This window comes from Panthera onca, chromosome B1, assembly GCF_046562875.1.
Source record: "Panthera onca isolate mPanOnc1 chromosome B1, mPanOnc1 haplotype 2, whole genome shotgun sequence".
Taxonomy (NCBI): domain Eukaryota; kingdom Metazoa; phylum Chordata; class Mammalia; order Carnivora; family Felidae; genus Panthera; species Panthera onca.
In genome coordinates, this window is record NC_138342.1 from 58,278,697 (window position 1) to 58,295,340 (window position 16,644).

The 16,644-nt window shown below is 41.3% G+C and overlaps 1 protein-coding gene across 3 annotated transcripts in view; it reads right to left on the reverse strand.

Annotated features, from left to right (window-relative positions):
* Window positions 1–307: 307 nt before the first annotated feature.
* Window positions 308–16,644, reverse strand: part of ADAMTS3 (ADAM metallopeptidase with thrombospondin type 1 motif 3) — a 260,356-nt gene continuing 244,019 nt past the window's right edge. For all 3 annotated transcript variants that reach the window (XM_060654896.3, XM_060654897.3, XM_060654898.3), the window contains 4 exons: window positions 15,338–15,470; window positions 11,342–11,549; window positions 8,561–8,678; window positions 308–3,032 (listed from right to left, as the gene is read on the reverse strand). In XM_060654896.3, the coding sequence (XP_060510879.2) occupies window positions 2,476–3,032; window positions 8,561–8,678; window positions 11,342–11,549; window positions 15,338–15,470 (1,016 nt within the window). In that variant the 3' untranslated portion in view covers window positions 308–2,475. The remainder of the gene's footprint in view (window positions 3,033–8,560; window positions 8,679–11,341; window positions 11,550–15,337; window positions 15,471–16,644) is intronic.

Sequence of the window (16,644 nt, forward strand, 5' to 3'; positions counted from 1 at the left end):
AGTCCCTCTTTTCCTTCTCACACATCCTAGCCTTATTGCCCTTTTCTCTCTTCCTCTCCATAGTTCTGTGGGATGGCTTTCAGCAAAAAGTGACCACTCATAGTCTCTCTCTCTCTCTTTTTTTTAATTAAAAACATATTATGATACATCCTGGTGTGAGGGTAGGAGACACTGTCATTTTATTTGAGCCTCTATAGAGAAAGTCCGAGGAGCTAATGAATTTGATACCATTTCACTTTGCAGGAGGAAAAGAAGTTTCCGTTACCCAGTGATGAATGTAATGATGAAACCTAGATAGAGCCAGGTCTATGTTTCGTTAACATTTTTATTGCTACGTGCTCCCAATACAACAAACAGCATCAGTAGTTTACACTTTGATCCGAAGGAATTTTTAGCTTAGTAGAAAAGGAAGCTCAGAGACCAGAAGTATAACAAATATGTACAACTTTGTGGGAGGTTGTATGCGTGTGACGATCTTGCTCTGTATTCTCCTGTGGACCAGATGCATACATATGCAAGCAAACTAGAGAGAATTTCATTCCTGGGAAACTTTTAGGGGAAAAATTAATGACTTCCACTTGAGGTTCAGAGATTGTTTTCCTATCTGGAATTCACCTCGTTCAGTTCAACTTGAAAAGTCTTACATGAAGTAGTAGGCGATTCTTCAGAGGTACGGAGTCAGTAGGAGAAGCTGTGAGTTTACCATGGTTAACACGCGAAGGTCCCTGTACATTCTGTGCTTGGAGAGGTTAACATCACTGTAGTTCGTTCGCATAATACATTTTTAGAGAGTTCAGGAACTGACCTCAAAACATTATGCTCACAACACTTTCTTTTTTCTTCTAAGTATTTATCTCTTTCATATACTTAAAAAAAAAACTGTTTCTAATTCATCATTTCATTAAACAGCTATCTGAGTCCATACTATTTTATGTGTCATTGAATGGGAATAAGTCATTAACTCTGTATCAACTACTTTCAAAATGCAAAAAGTGTGCATAAAATTGAATTTAATTTTAGCTCTTTCATTTGGCTGCTGTATTTGCTTAAATTTCTCTTCCATGCGCAAAATGTGCATCTCTAATTATGTCTCTCTAGTTTACTAAAATATGTCATTGATACTAGCGTAAATATTTAGTACATAAAAATACTATCAAGAAAAAAATCACCTTTTAATAAATATCTTCAGTTCTGAATTCTATTTACAAGTACTTTACATCTACTCCCTGGAGAGAGCATTTCTGGCTTCACTGTGAGCAAGGTGACCACTGACATAAATTACTAGCACATTATTGCAGTCAGATGCATTGTGGTTGTGAACATTTGGATATGAACCATGCAGAAAATAAATATTGCAACCATTGACAAATACTTTCTTGAATCTTCTTCCAAAGCCCCAGAGTCCTGCTATACTTGGGTATCAACTGTAGTTCGTTGATGCTTTTCTCGGCTACCAACATACAAACAAATGATCTCAAAACCTTTTCCCTTTGTTGTTATTACAGTACATTGAGTATAACCGTTTGTATATGTCAACAAAGGGAAAAGAAAAAACAACACAAGAACACAGGACACTTCAGCGGTGCCTATTGGGGTCCCGGTAGTAGGGTTTTAATTTCATCTTGCACAGGCTAACTTACTAGTCTCTGTTCCCTGTGACCACAAGTATACTAAGACACCAATCCTACCCCTTTTTATTTAAAGGCTGGAAGGTAATAGGTAAGCAGAAATCTGTACATCTGCAGCACATCTGATTTTTCTTTTTCTGTGATGTACGTATCGCATTGTTGATTAAACAAAACCACACAACAACACCCTTTGTGTTGTCAGCAGCTACAATTCTTCTTGTTCATAATATTCTGCCTTGAAAATCAACCCATAGAATGTCAAATAAGGCAATACTCAACAACAGGCATCTAGAGCATCCAGAAATGTAATATAGTAAACAATCATTTGAGAACACATCTCTTAAAATAATACTGATTTCTGCAATATACAGTATTTACACGACAGCTTCAAATTCGCTCATACAATACTTCTAATATAGATAAATAGGAATACAAGTCTAAGAATTCTTTGCTCCATTTCCAAAATATTTTGTTAAAGTGTAAACTGTTGGCACCTCTTTTTTTGTTTTTAGTGTAACTTTTTAAAAATAAAAAAAATCAGCTGATATACATAATTGGTTCCAGTCCGCTTGCTGCTTTAGAGAGTGACCAACACACTTAGCAACTTACTTTCCTTCTATTAATAATCTTTGGCGCTTTCTTCCAATGAATTCTGGTAAATGAGTCAGTGCAGAACAAAAGGAGGATGAAAGCAACTAGAAAGTGAACCAGCACTTTTTGTTCCTCCACGTACAGATAAAATGAGTTGACAATTTACAGAGATTTACACTTGAAACAAGTATGCACCACGGGGAGAGAGAGCTTGTCCGGGTTTTCCTCTGATTGCTAGCCGTTGAGGTTCACTTTCTCATCTTTCCAGAGTGGGTGATCTTATGGGACGTCTCTTGTCAATAATTTTTTCATCTTTCTTTGAGGTTCTTGCCTGAGAAGAAGCACCTATTGAATCACTGACTGCAAGGAAGTGGGCGGCAGCCATTTCTGAAGATGAGTTGAGGTGGCCACTCTTGGCGGGTGGGGAGGCCAGTCTCAGAGTCTTGCTTCCTGCTTGCTGAGCTCTCCTCTGGGGTAAGTTAGCACCATCAGGTTTACTGTTTGGCCTGGAAGCAGTGACTGCATTTGGACCTCCCACTGAAGAAATCCTACTCAAAGATTTCTTCTCAGCAGGGGGCTCTGAATGGTAAGGAACCAAAGATGTAGGCACTGCTAGAGATCCAGGGAGGTCACTAGGGTTAAAGATAGCATCATCATGAGTTTCAGCAGCTTCTGGAAGGTATGGTGGTGGCAGGGTGCTACTGCGCTTGCTACATGATTCACAACATAACTTGTTATAACCTGGTATGGAGCAGTATCGTGCCAGCACCTCCATTTGACAGAAGATGGACTTGTCTCCCAAACATGGCTCATCTGTAAAAATTAAAAGACAAAATAACACATACATCTAAACATAAAATAAAGGGGAAGAATTAAAATTGTTTATGAATATAAAAAATTTTAAGTAAAATCTAACATTAATGGGAGTTATCTAAACAAGCCTTTCATAAAAATACGAAGGTTATGGGGCGCCTGGGTGGCTCAGTCGGTTGAGCATCCGACTTTGGCTCAGGTCATGATCTCATGGTCTGTGAGTTCAAGCCCCGCGTCGGGCTCTGTGCTGACAGCTCTGAGCCTGGAGCCTGTTTCAGATTCTGTGTCTCCCTCTCTCTCTGCCCCTCCCCTGTTCATGCTCTGTCTCTCTCAAAAATAAAAAATAAAAATAAAAATAAAAGTTGAAAAAAATACGAAGGTTAGTGGTGGGAATGTAAATTGGTGGATCTACTACAGACAACAATGTGGAGACTCCTTAAAAAATTACAATAGGGGTGCCTGGGTGGCTCAGTCGGTTAAGCGTCCGACTTCGGCTCAGGTCATGATCTCGCGGTTCGTGGGTTCCAGCCCCGCGTCGGGCTCTGTGCTGACAGCTCAGACCCTGGAACCTGCTTCAGATTCTGTGTCTCTCCATCTCTCAGCCCCTCCCCTGCTCATGCTCTGTGTCTCTCTGTCTCTCAATAATATATAAATGTTAAAAAAAATTTTTTTTTAATTAAAAATATAACAGCCATATGATCCAATAATTCCGAGAAGGGGTATTTATCTGAAGAAAATGAAAACACCAATTCTAAAAGACATACGCACCCCATGTTTACTGCGCCATTATTTACAATAGCCAAGACATGGAAATAAATGTCCAGTGATGGATGGATGAATGGATACAGAAATTGTGGTATATATATTGCAATGGAGTATCACTCAGTTATAAAAAAGAATGAAATCTTGCCATTTACAACATGGATGGACCTTTGAGGCATTATGCTGAGTGAAACAACTCAGAGGAAGACAAATACTGCATGATCTCACTTGTGTGAGGAATCGAAAAATAAAACCTCATTGATACAGAGAACAGAATGGTGGTTGCCAGAGGCAGGGGCTGGGGAGTAGGTGAAACGGGTGAAGGGGGTCAAAAGGTAGAAATTTTTTAGTCATAAAATAATGTCCAAATGACTAAAGTTCATAATATTGTATTGCATATTTAAAAACTGCCAAAGGTAGATCTTTGACATTCTCATTGTAAGAAAAAATAATTTTGTAACTATATATTATGACAGATATTAACCAGACTTATGGTTGTAAGCATTTCACAATGTATAAAGATATCAAATCATTATATTGCATCTGAAACTAACATAAAGTTATATGTCAGTTATACCTCAATAAAAAATATGAACATTTGGAGAAATTCACTGAAGTAGTTCTTTATGTGCAGAGCACTTGGGTTGACCACCATTTTAATATCTCTGTCAAGAGTCTGAAGATTGAGGGTACTTTCTCTTCCTAGTAGGAACACATATCTCATTTTAGAATGAGAAAATAGGATTCATTTTGGCACAAATATTTGTAGGATATAAAGGAGACATCTTTTTTTTCTTTTTGTTCAGTACCTTTTTTTTTTTAATGTTTATTTTTGAGAGAGAGAGAGAGAGAGAGAGAGAGAGAGAATATGGAGGGTGGGGGGAGAGGTGCAGAGAGAGAGGAAGACACAGAATCTGAAGCAGGCTCTAGGCTCTGAGAGCTGTCAGCACAGGGCCTGACGCAGGGCTCGAACCCACAGACTCTTAGATCATGACCTGAGTCAAAGTTGGATGCCCAACCAACTGAGCCATATAGATGCTCCCTGTTTTTTTGTGTTTTTTTTTTTTTTTTAATTTTATGGTCTTTCTGGCTTTCTAATAGAGTAGCTTCTACATTAAATCTAAATTTAAAATCATAATAAATTCTAAAGACCTGTTGGAACAAATTAAATCTTAAAAATGTATTACTGAAAGAATCAAATAATATCCAGAGTCAATGCAATGGTTTCATTTTCACTACTGAATATTCTTAGGCTATTTGTTATTTGAAAGCATAACTTTGGGTAAAGTATACCAACATTCTTTTGAAAAATTCATGGTTTTAAAATTTAATTTCATTGAATTGATAACACTTTATGTACCTTACTAAAGTAACACTCATAAAACAATACAGATGTGTGTGGACTATTTTTATTATTTAAAAATTTTTTTATTATAAATTATAAGAATTAGATTCCAAAAAATTCCAAACGTTGAGCTCATGGACACATTAGTTTGTACTTATTTTCAGCCATTTTAGGGCATATCTTATGCAGAGCCCAAGAACTTGGTGCAACTCCGAAATACTGATCCTATGTCCAAATCATAAACACAAAGAATTCTAAATTGTGGCATTTATGTACTATAATCACTTAAAATTACAGTGTGTTACTGAGTAATGCCCTATGGCTAGGTAAGGAACCTGCCATATAAATTGCTAAAGAAATAAAGAACCTTTTTTTCTAAAGTTTGGGGAAGAAAAGACAGTTGGCAAGAGCAATAAACAGCTAAAATTACCACCTATACCTATTACCGATTACAAATTATAAAATTAATTATAAAATTACCTATTAGAGTTATAATACCATATCCCCTTTCCAAATTGTGGAATGACCTGTATTTGCCTGACATTTACAGATCTATTAGATGGTATGACATGTCTAAATATTTGATGTTAGCTAAGGTAATCATCTAATTATGTTGTGAACGCCTGTGAGTCATATTAACGGGTTTCACCTCAAATACCCTTATCACTTCTGAATTACCTTTTCTACGCCTGTAGAAAATAAATAAATAAATAAATAAATAAAATATTTATTTTATAAATAAAATAATAATGTAGAAAATAAATAAATAAATAAAAAAAATAAATAAATAAATAAAATAAGATTAATTTCTTCTTCCATATGTTTAAGGCTCTAGGTCCTGAGATGAGAGTACTTTATTTGACTTTGTATTCTCTTTTCCCTCTGACCCTTCACCCCCTTGCGCCTCCCTTCACCCCCCTCACCCCCATCTGTGGCCCAGCTCAAAGCGTGACCTATTCTCTCTGAGTCCACGTGTGGGTCTCCCCTCTCTGTGTGAGCACCTCAGCACTGCACCGAATGCTTCACAACCTGGGTCTAATTGGGGCCAGAACATGCTTCTGTATGGAGAAGGAAAAGGGAGAGACAGTCTGAGAAAAAAACAAGTAAGAGCAAAAGAATACATTCATTTTATTGTAATTTGCCTCTGGACAGATGGGAAGGGCTTAACAGCAACAATGAAATAGTACATCTAAGTGGGGCTTAGGAAAAGGATTCATATGACAAAATTAATCACTTAAATTAAGGAAGCTTTTTAGCTGTTTTGTCCTGTGGCCAGATCATTATAAGAAGTTATTATAAGAAGGAAAAGCATTTTACACATAGTCTCAAAAGGCCATTTGATTTTAGTTGCAGTTTGAGACTGAAGAGAAGTATTGCTTACTTGAAATGTGTGACAGAAATGTGTGGCCTTTTCGACCTTGTAGAATTGGCTGTTGGGCCTGGATTTCAGAGCAAGAGAACAGCTACAAGAATGTGGAATCCCTAACACAGTTAGACCATCTCATTCGCACCTCTGTTGTACAATTAAAAAGGATTTCTTTCAGCTAAAGGAAAAGAACCAAGCAGCTCTCAGACAATTGGGCATATTTACAGAAATACATAGCTCTATCAGCTATTAAGGTAATAAAGTTTACTCAGAAAGTTTTTAGCCAGCCTCCTGGCAGTAATACATAAGAATAAAATATTATGGCAACAGTGAACTTCACAGTTTCTAACTGGGTAAAGTTTGTTCTTTTGGCTTTGGCTTGTGTTTTGAATTTTTAAATATACTTTTCCAGAGAAAAATGATGAAATACATAAGTCCTTTGTCTCCCCCTCATGGTCATACTTATTCTTGCTCCCATGCATTTCAAATAAAAATTTATAGTGAAATAATTTATAAGGTTTAAAGGACTTGATGTGAAATTTCCTCAAAAAAAGGTAAGACGTTTGATACAACAGTGCCTTGACAATTTTCTTGAAAAAAAGAAAGTACCATTCAACAGAGGTCGGTATTAAGGGCTTCCTATAGTGTAGACCAACAAATAGGCAACTTTTTGAGTCCCAAGTCTCACCGGTGTGACAGTAACGTCCACAGATGTCATGAGGTACAGATTTAGAAGAATGGCATTTAAGAGGAAGCTTGTGATAGGGGAGGTGGGGTGGGTAAGGGAGGAACAGAATAGGGAGGATGTATGAGGTGGCGGTGGGGCGGGGGGCAGGGGGAGAGAAAGAGAGAAAGAAACAGGCTGGGCAGTGGAAGGTACAAGAAGAAAGAGAGCCAGACACTGCAGAGGAACAGAGACACAAGGGCTGGGAGAAAGAAAGAAAGAAGGTGAGGAAGAGAAGAGACAGAGACAGGGGGTGGGGGAGATGAAGAGAGAGATACAGACACAGAGTGGGAGAGGAAGGCAGAGGAACAGGGAGGGGGAGAAAGGGAAGAGCAACCCGAGAACGAGAAAGATGGGGGGGAAAGAGAGACACAGACACATGAGCTAGAAAAAGCCTGGAGGGAGATGTTAGGGAGAGAAAGAAGGAATATGGGAAAAGGAGACAGGAAGAGATGAGGAGACAGAAGAGAGGGAAAGAGAGAAGGGGTGGAGGTAGGGAGAGAGAGAAGAACAAGGCTGAAAAGGGTATGTGACAGACACAGAGAAAGTGAGCAACCTATAGGCTGCAAATGACAGGAAGTCAGAGAGACAGGAAGCAAGAGTGGACCAACACAGAAAATGAGAGACAGAGGCCAGCAAATGGCGATACAAAATGAGACAGAGGACAGAGATGGATGTAAAGAAAGAAAACCACCCAAAAGGAGGAAGAAGGAGACAGAGTGATAGAAACTGAAACCATCCAACATATATTTTGTTTTACCATAGCACACTGATACGTAGTTGAAAATAAAGTGCGCTCTGCTTTTGCAACACAGCAAGGAGGCAGGCTGGGCAGACGTCTGCATGCGTGCAAGGTGTCTATTCCACAATGCCCTAGCTGAAGTGCACCCATATGGAGGGACAGATGACGGACATGGCTTTGTGAAGGATGTTTATTACCCACATGCCTAAACTGAACAACTACAGTAATATATTTCAAAACCTTCTGCCATACTACGCCGTTCACAACTGATGTGAAATTGTAAAGACAATCACAGAGAGAAAGTAAGTCGCTTCTCCTACTTGAAAGACAAATCAGCAGCAGCTTCAGACAGACATCATGCCCTCACCCCAGCATTAGCACCTGAAAGGAACCATGAAGGCTGCAGTGGTTATGATATAGCTCAAACTCTCATCTGGAAAAACACTATTCGGCTCATGTCTCAAGAGGGGTTTTCCTTAGATTATTTTTTGATAAGCAAACAGGAATTCCAGAGATTGTCCTGAAATTGGTTTTTTTGAGGCTTAAAAACCATGGTCAGTGCAGTGAAACCAGTCAGTGTCACACCTACCGTGACAGGGAGGCAGCTGACAAGCTCTGGAGGACTGGGGCTTCTCCCCTGCGCAGTGATCTCCAGCCCTGCAGAGGACCTGCCTCACCTCTGTTCCTTCACCGCATGTTACTGAACACTATAGAAACAAAGGCTGGAATTATAGACGTTTGTTCCACCGAGACGATCTTTCTCCCTTTCTCCATGCGTGCGCACGCGCGCGCGCGCACACACACACACACACACACACACACACACACACACGCTTGCACAGCTCTGAAGATCTATTTCATTTTGGAGACAGATAATCATAGGTTTATAGCCTGACTTCATCATGTACCAGCCTGGGCACATTGCTGTTGGGAAATGGTAAGCAGACTCCAAGTGACAGTATTCTGTCAGGATCCACCTGTGAGAGGAAGGCTTCTTTGTGTTTGGAATGTAGAGGACGGACTGTGGGAAAGGCAGCCCTGGAAGGTGGCATTCTGGACCCTGGAGATGAGCCGTAGTGGGTGAGGAGGAGGTAGTCAGACAGGAGGAGGGGGAAGGGCCAGCAGTGAAAAGGTAGGAGGGTCGAATGAGCATGGTCTTCTTGGAATACTAAGAAACTTTGAGAATACAGAGTTGGAATAAAGAACAACAGAGTAAGAAGAGCTAGCATGGCATTTATTGTGGTGAACATTTTGTAAGATATACACAAAGGCTGAATCATTACATTGTACACCTGAAACTAGTGTAATGTTATATCAGCTACACCTGAAGAAGGCAGAGCTCTGACTGGAGGGTGAGGGGGAGGAGAAGAGAAAGAGGATGAGGAGAAGGAGGAGGTGAAGGAGAAGGGAGAGGAGGAGGAGGGGGAGGGGAGAAGGAGGAGGAGGTGAAGGAAGAGGGAGAGGAGGAGAGAAAGAGGATGAGGAGAAGGAGAAGAAGAAGGAGAAGAAGGAGGAGGGGAAAGAAAGAAGAGGCAGAAGGGGAGGAGGGGGATGAGGGGGAGGGGGGAGGAGAAGTAGGGGGAGGAGAAGGGAGAGGGGGAGGAGGGAGAGGAGAAGGAGGAGAAGGAGGAGGAGAGGAAGAAGGGGAAGAAGGAGGGGGAGAAGGAGGAGAAGAGGAAGGAGGGGGAGGAGGGGAAGGAGGGAGAAGACAGAGGAGAAGAAGGGGGAGAAGGGGGAGGAGGGGAGGAGGAGAAGGAGGTGAAGGAGGAGGAAGAGGAGGAGGAGGGGGAGGAGAGAAAGAGGATGAGGAGAAGGAGGAGGAGGTGAAGGAGAAGGAGGAGGAGGGGAAAGAAAAAAGAGGTGGAAGGGGAGGAGGGGGATTAGGGGAAGGGGGGAGAAGGAGAAGGAGGGAGAGGAGAAGGGAGAAGGGGAGGAGAGAGAGGAGAAGGAGGAGAAGGAGAAGAAGAAGGGAAAGAAGGGGGAGAAGGAGGAGAAGAGGAAGAAGGGGAAGAAGGGGGATGAGGGGGAGGGGGGAGAAGGAGAAGGGGGAGGAGGAAGAGAAGGAGAAGGAGGAGGAGGGAGAGGAGAAGAAGGAGAAGGAGGAGGAGAGGAAGAAGGGGAAGAAGGAGGGGGAGAAGGAGAAGAAGAGAAAGGAGGGGGAGAAGAAGGAGGAGAAGAAGGGGGAGGAGGGGGAGGAGGAGGAGGGAGAGGAGAAGAAAGAGAAGGAGGAGGAGAGGAAGAAGGGGAAGAAGGAGGGGGAGAAGAAGGGAGAGGGGGAAGAGGGAGAGGAAGAAGGGGAAGAAGGAGGGGGAGAAGGAGGAGAAGAGGAAGGATGGGGAGGAAGGGAAGAGGGGAGAAGAAGGAGGAGAAGAAGGAGGAGGAGGGGAGGAGGAGGAGGAGGGAGAGGAGGAGACAGACAAGAAGGAGAAGGAGGAGGAGGGGAAAGAAGGAAGAGGAGGGAGGGGAGGAAGGGGAGGAGGGGGAGGAGGGGCAGAAGAGGAAGGGGGAGAAGGAGGACAAGAAGGGGGAGAAGGGGAGAGGAGGAAGAGAAGAAGAAGAAGGAGGAGGAAGAGGAGGAGGGGTGGGGGAGAAGGAGAGGTAGGGGAAGGAGGAGGGGGAGGGGGTTGGGTAGGAGGAGGGGGATAGGGAGGAGAATAAGAAGAGGAAGAAGAAAGAAAATGAAGGAAGAAGAAAGGAAGAAGAAGGAAGAAGGGAGGAGGGAGGAGGAGGAGGAAGAGGAGGAGGAGGTGGCCAGGGGAGTGGGGGGCAGAGTCAGCATGGTGCCATGTGGGGCAGGGCCCTGCATTCACTCTCAGGGGTCTAGAATTTATTCCTAGGAATGGTGAAGTCAACAAAGATATTAAACAGAAGACCAGTTGCCCATAGACTCTTCTATGTCACAAAACACCCAACCACGGTTTGCCCCTACCAACTCATCTTCAATGCATGAATTTGTTTCAAAATAATTTTTCCTGGGGGCGCCTGGGTGGCCCAGGCGGTTAGGCAACTGACTTCCGCTCAGGTCATGATCTCAGGGTTCGTGGGTCCTAGCCCCACATCGGTCTCTGTGCTGACAGCTCGGAGCGCGGAGCCTGCTTCAGATTCTGTCTCCCTCTCTCTGCCCCTCCCACACTTAGCTCTGTGTCTCTCTCTCTCTCTCTCAAAGGTAAATAAAATGTAAGAAAAAAATTTAAAAAAATAGTTTTTCCTAGCACCTCTAGGTGCTCGATGATGACAAAACAGGTGGCAGTTTCTCACCTCGCATGATGCCTATGTGATACGTGAGCCAAGCGAAAATCCGCTGCACGTGCTCACACACACACACACACACACACACACACACACACGCCCACGGGCTTCCCACGCCCACCTCATTCCAGGGCCCCGTCTTCCACTGGGAGGGGCAGGGCGCTCTGTTGCAGGGCCGGCGGTTCTCGGGCCTGTCGCCCGCGCAGTACTTGCTGTGCACAGAGCGGTTGGTGCCGTCGCGCAGCGGCTGCAGGCAGCGCACGGTGCGGAGCTGGTAGCCGGTACTTCCGCAGGTTTTGGTGCAATGCTCCCACTCTTCCGCGACCCAGCTGCGGCGTGGGGGTTAGGATTGGACATGGTCACTGCGTGTCGTGCACCTTCCTGCCCCGCAGCCTAGCCTTTTCTGCTCTCTGAGCGACACGCCACCCAGGGGGCGCGCTGCAGTTCGGAAGCAGTTTCAGAAGGATGGATGCAGCAAGCAATTCCCAAGTCTTAGAATTTTCTAGCAGTAATAGGCCCCACACTTCTATTTTTAACGCCTTAGTATTTTTCTGCTTCCCACTGACTTGGAAACCTGTTTTTCTAAAGGGTGATCGACAGAAGGTTTCTGAAACTCATCATAAGGTTGCCTGGTTAGGTTCGGGCATTATAGCAATTTTTCAAAAATACACCAACTCACTGTCAGCCAGGTGGCCTAATGGTGGTACACATCTGAAAGGAAATTTAAAAAGGGAATCCATCCGACACTTACTGAGACAAACTGTTTTGGCTGCTGCTGCTTTTTCAAGAAATCCTGAGTTCACTCATGTTTTAGTATTCTTACTGAGATGACTATTTCATTTGTACAATTGTTGCTGAGAAGGCTCCCTGTCATATCTATCCTGTTTGGAAAATTCAGCTCTCCATATTGGCCCTGATTGGGCTTGACAAAAAGGCAAAGGTAGTGTGCATCCTGGGCTTGAATACACCCCGATGGAAAGTTTTCTAAAAAGGTATTTTCAGAAAGAGTCGCCATGGGACGTGGCCAAATTCTGGTGTTGATGTCAAGGCCCCCAACACTCTCCACATCAGCTGTGGACACAATATTATGGATCCAGGTTCCAAAGGGCCGTCACCACAGATTCCATTTGGTTAATCATGTCTGTCAAAATGTAGTTGAGGCAGACTATTATTTATCCTTTCCAAAGCTACCTTCCCTCTGTATTTTTTTTTCTTTCCACATATATGGGGTACCAAAATATAACCATGCTAAAACCTTGGGCAGTTTTTGGTATTCACAGTTTAAGATCGCTTTAGCCCACCAAACTGGCATAAAACATAGTGCACCAACTAAGAAATTGTTCTCAATTTTAAAGGCCTCAATACTCTCACTGGAAGACAGATTATTATACGAGAAGTATACATTTTATTGTCATAGATACTCCTGGTTACCTTTTTCCCCTCCTGAAAATCCTAGAATGACAACAAAGGAGAAAAATAGCATAAATCCACAAAGGTAAACAAAAAATGGAATAGAAGGCACTAGAAGAAAATTTGGAACCCAGAAAGCAGTGGGACATATGGCTGCTAACTCAGTAGACCTAAGGACGAAGTTTAACTCAGCAGTAGAGGCTGGTTAAGCAAATTGACTTGCTGGTGGAACTTCAGAAATGTACTGGATTATGCCCTTAGGTCAAAGTGTGGGCTGTGAAACTGTGGGTGAAGGCAGGGCTGAAAACAGGGGGCTGATGAAATGTCTGCTTAGAAAAGACATCCTGCTCCTTGCCCTCTAAGCCAGCAGGAGGTTTGAGGCTTATCCTATGTTGACGATGAACGAGACTTGTAGCTTGTGGACAACAGATATAGGCAAGAGACAACAGAAAAAGAGACCAGAGTGAAGACAGGGGGTGATGTAAGAATCCTCATATGGAATGGTGAGACAACCCTAGCTCCCTACATATATACAACTTCCTATATAAATAGGGTTATAACCCCTAGGCAGGAAATTGATTCTGCTCTTTGGAATCTGATCATTTCATTAAAAGCCCTAATACACAATTAACTGAGGATCTTCACCGAAATAGCCCAGCCAGCTCACCCTACAGTGAAGCCCACCAGCAAACAAGTCTTGACCATAAAGCAAGCTTCCAAGCAGCCCTTTTAACACTTCATTCTTACACATGTGTCAACAGCCAATAATCACCAGACACAGCCTCTAACACAAATGATGGAGGAGAGAAAAGAAACAGAAGGAAAGAACTCAAAAGAAATAATGCATGAAGAAGAAAGTCATCTTTAATATCATAAAAGAGGTAAAGAAATACATTACATCTGTGAAATAAGCATCAAGTGCCTTTAAAAAGGAACACGTGAGGAAGAAAACAGAGTGCTTGAATATTAAAGTGCTCTTGGATATTAATGACATGATAGCAAAAATGAAAAATTCAGCAAGGAGAATAAATAATAGGTGAGAAAAGAAAAGAAAATTTGTTCTGTTTAGGAATCCTAACTACAGATATCTTAGAAAGAAAGAACATTGAAAAAAATAGGGGACATTTTTTAAAGAAAAAATACAGGAAAATCTCCTAGAGATGAAAGATAATTGGTTTTGTGTTTTAAAAAGTCATGGAGTGCACAGAACGATGGATGAAAAATGTTTAGCAACAAGGCAGTCCCATCACAGTTGGGAACAAAAATTTCAGGACGTTGGGAACAAAAAAAGATCTTACAAACTTTCAATGACAGACAAAACTAGAAAGCACTGGGAACCAGAATAGCAAATGACTTTTCAACAGCAACATGGGATTCTAGAAAACAACGAAACAGTGGTTTCAAAATTCTGAAGGAAAATACATTAGAGTTTGGAATTTTGTGTGCATGTGTGTGTGTGTGTGTGTGTGTGTGTGTGTCCAAATGATCAAGTGTGAGGGTAGAAGAAAGACTTCCTATATACCCTTATACTTCAAATTCTTACCTACTTTTCTTAGGTGTAGGAGAACTTCTTATATAAAAATTTTTACTTTGTATATACTTTTTTCATGAAGCTACTGGAAGATATGACCAACCAGAAAAAAATGAATACATGAAAAGATAAAAAGACAAGAAATACAGGAAACAGAAGAGCTGATGCAAAAGAAAGGGAGTAGGCATACCTAGGAAGAGGTAAAAAGAAACATCAGGACAAGCAGAAGTCCAGGAGGGCAGAACTGGAACTTTCTGAGTGAGATCTCTAAGAAGTTACAAGTGACAGGATACTTGAGTGTTTAGTATTTATAGGAGATGGATACTCATGGAAGACAGTTTAGGGATGAATTAGTGAAAATTAGTAGAAAACAAAATATAAAAAATCAAGACATTCAATAATTCTAGAACAAAGTTTCAATAGGAAAAAAAGGAGCATGCTAGTAAGTGACTCCACTATTAGGAGAGACAGAAGTCATTAAAATAATATAAACTCTGAATATTATTATCAGTAAAAGATGGGTGATAACAATATTGGAAATATGGAGGGAGATAAGTCTGGGCTGTGGGTGTCTATTTGGGGAAGGATTATGAAAGAATGCAAAATCCTTCACTTCCCACAATGGAAATTCCATATACATAATGTCCAAAACCTGCCCCACCCCAAAAAGTCAAGTGGACACAAAAACATTTTACTTAGAGAGTTGGAAACAAGTAGTTACCAAATACCAAGAGAAGCTAGAAAGTGGTTGTTTTTAAGGAGCAGGACTATGGTAAAGGGCAGGGAGCCACAGCTTTATATAATTCCTATAAAATGATTTGACTATTTAAATCTGCTACGTATATTAGCTTTGACTAAAAATAAAATTAAGGGGTGCCTGGGTAGCTCAGCTGGTTGAACATCTGACTCTTGATTTTGGCTCAAGTCATGATCCAAGGGTTGTGGTATGGAGCCCATGTCAGACTCTGCACTGAGCATGGAGCCTGCTTGAGATATTCTCTCTCTCTCCCTCTCTCTGTCTCTCTCTCTCTTTCTCTCGCTTTCTCTATCTCTTCCCTCCCCTCTGCTCCTCTCCCTTACTTGTGTGTGCTCTAAAATAAATAAACAAACAGACTAAAGATATTTAAATTTCTATCATTTTGTCTTTAGCGTATGATAGTTAACATGACTACTTACAGTGGATGTGTGCACTCTTGAATATTGCACATTCTTCTGATAGGTTTTGGCTTTTTGTTGGCCTCACAGAAACTGCGGTGAACCATTTTATTATCACTCTTCCGACGGCATCCGTATTTAGTGTACTGGAAACCTGGGAAAGGAAATACATTTCTCTGGATTTAATCACTTCTTCATTCTGTGATATATCTGATCGATCATTCATTCATTCAATGAATATTTACTGAGTATATAACAGCAGGCCAGGCACTGTTGTAGATGCTGAAGATCCAGAAGTAAATTAAATAAACAAATCCTTAACTTTTCAGAGCCTACGTTTAATAAATATTATAAATTATTAAATAGCACCTGTACATGTGCTAATGAACTAGACCCTGAATACACACCATCTACTGTGAGGGGCAGATTTGAGAACCACAGTGATAACACCCAGTGACACAAGCTTTCAGAGAGTTATGTAAGTAATTTACTGTAGAGGGCACCAAAGGAACACAGAGGAGAAGTTCTCAAACTCAGCTGGAGGAGAGGCAGGGAGCGCTTACAAAAGCAGCATTTCTTGAACAGAATCTTGAAGTTCAAATAATATTGGGTAAAGGGAATGAAGCAGAACAATACTCCAAGCAAAGGAAATGACACATAAAAAACTGAAGATCTGTTTGAATGCCCAAGTTTCAAGTGTGAAAGGGGTAGGAAATAGGAAAATTCAATCTTAAAAGCCTTGAGTGACAGACTAGTGTTTGGACTTTATCTTGATGGTCGGTCATAGGGAGTTTTTGAAGGTGTCTCCAATCATCAACCCTGACATCTCTAAGTAAGTACATAAATATAAATATTTTTAAAAGATCGTTTAAAAAATTTCAAACCTACAAAAATGCTGTAAGGAAAGTACAATGAATATTTGTATCCCTTATATCTCAATAACCTTGTGTTACATGTCACTGTATTTGAGGTGAATACAAACATATTTTTACATCTGTGATATATTAATTATACTATGCAATGTATGTAATATATATGTAAAATTTTGTGGAACCATTTGAGAGTAAGTTGCTGGAATTCTGATCCTTCGCTTCTAAATACTTCAGCGTACTGCTCAAAACCAGCACATCTCTTATATAATTCTTAAAATCAGAATACTTAACATAGATATAATGCTATTATCTAATATACAGACTATATTCAAAATTTTCCAGTTGTCCGTATAATGATCTTTACAGCAATGTTTTTTCCAATTAAGGGTTATGCACTGCATTTAGTTGTCATGGAATTAAGCAGGAATAGTTTCTGAGCATCTTTTTATCTTGAAT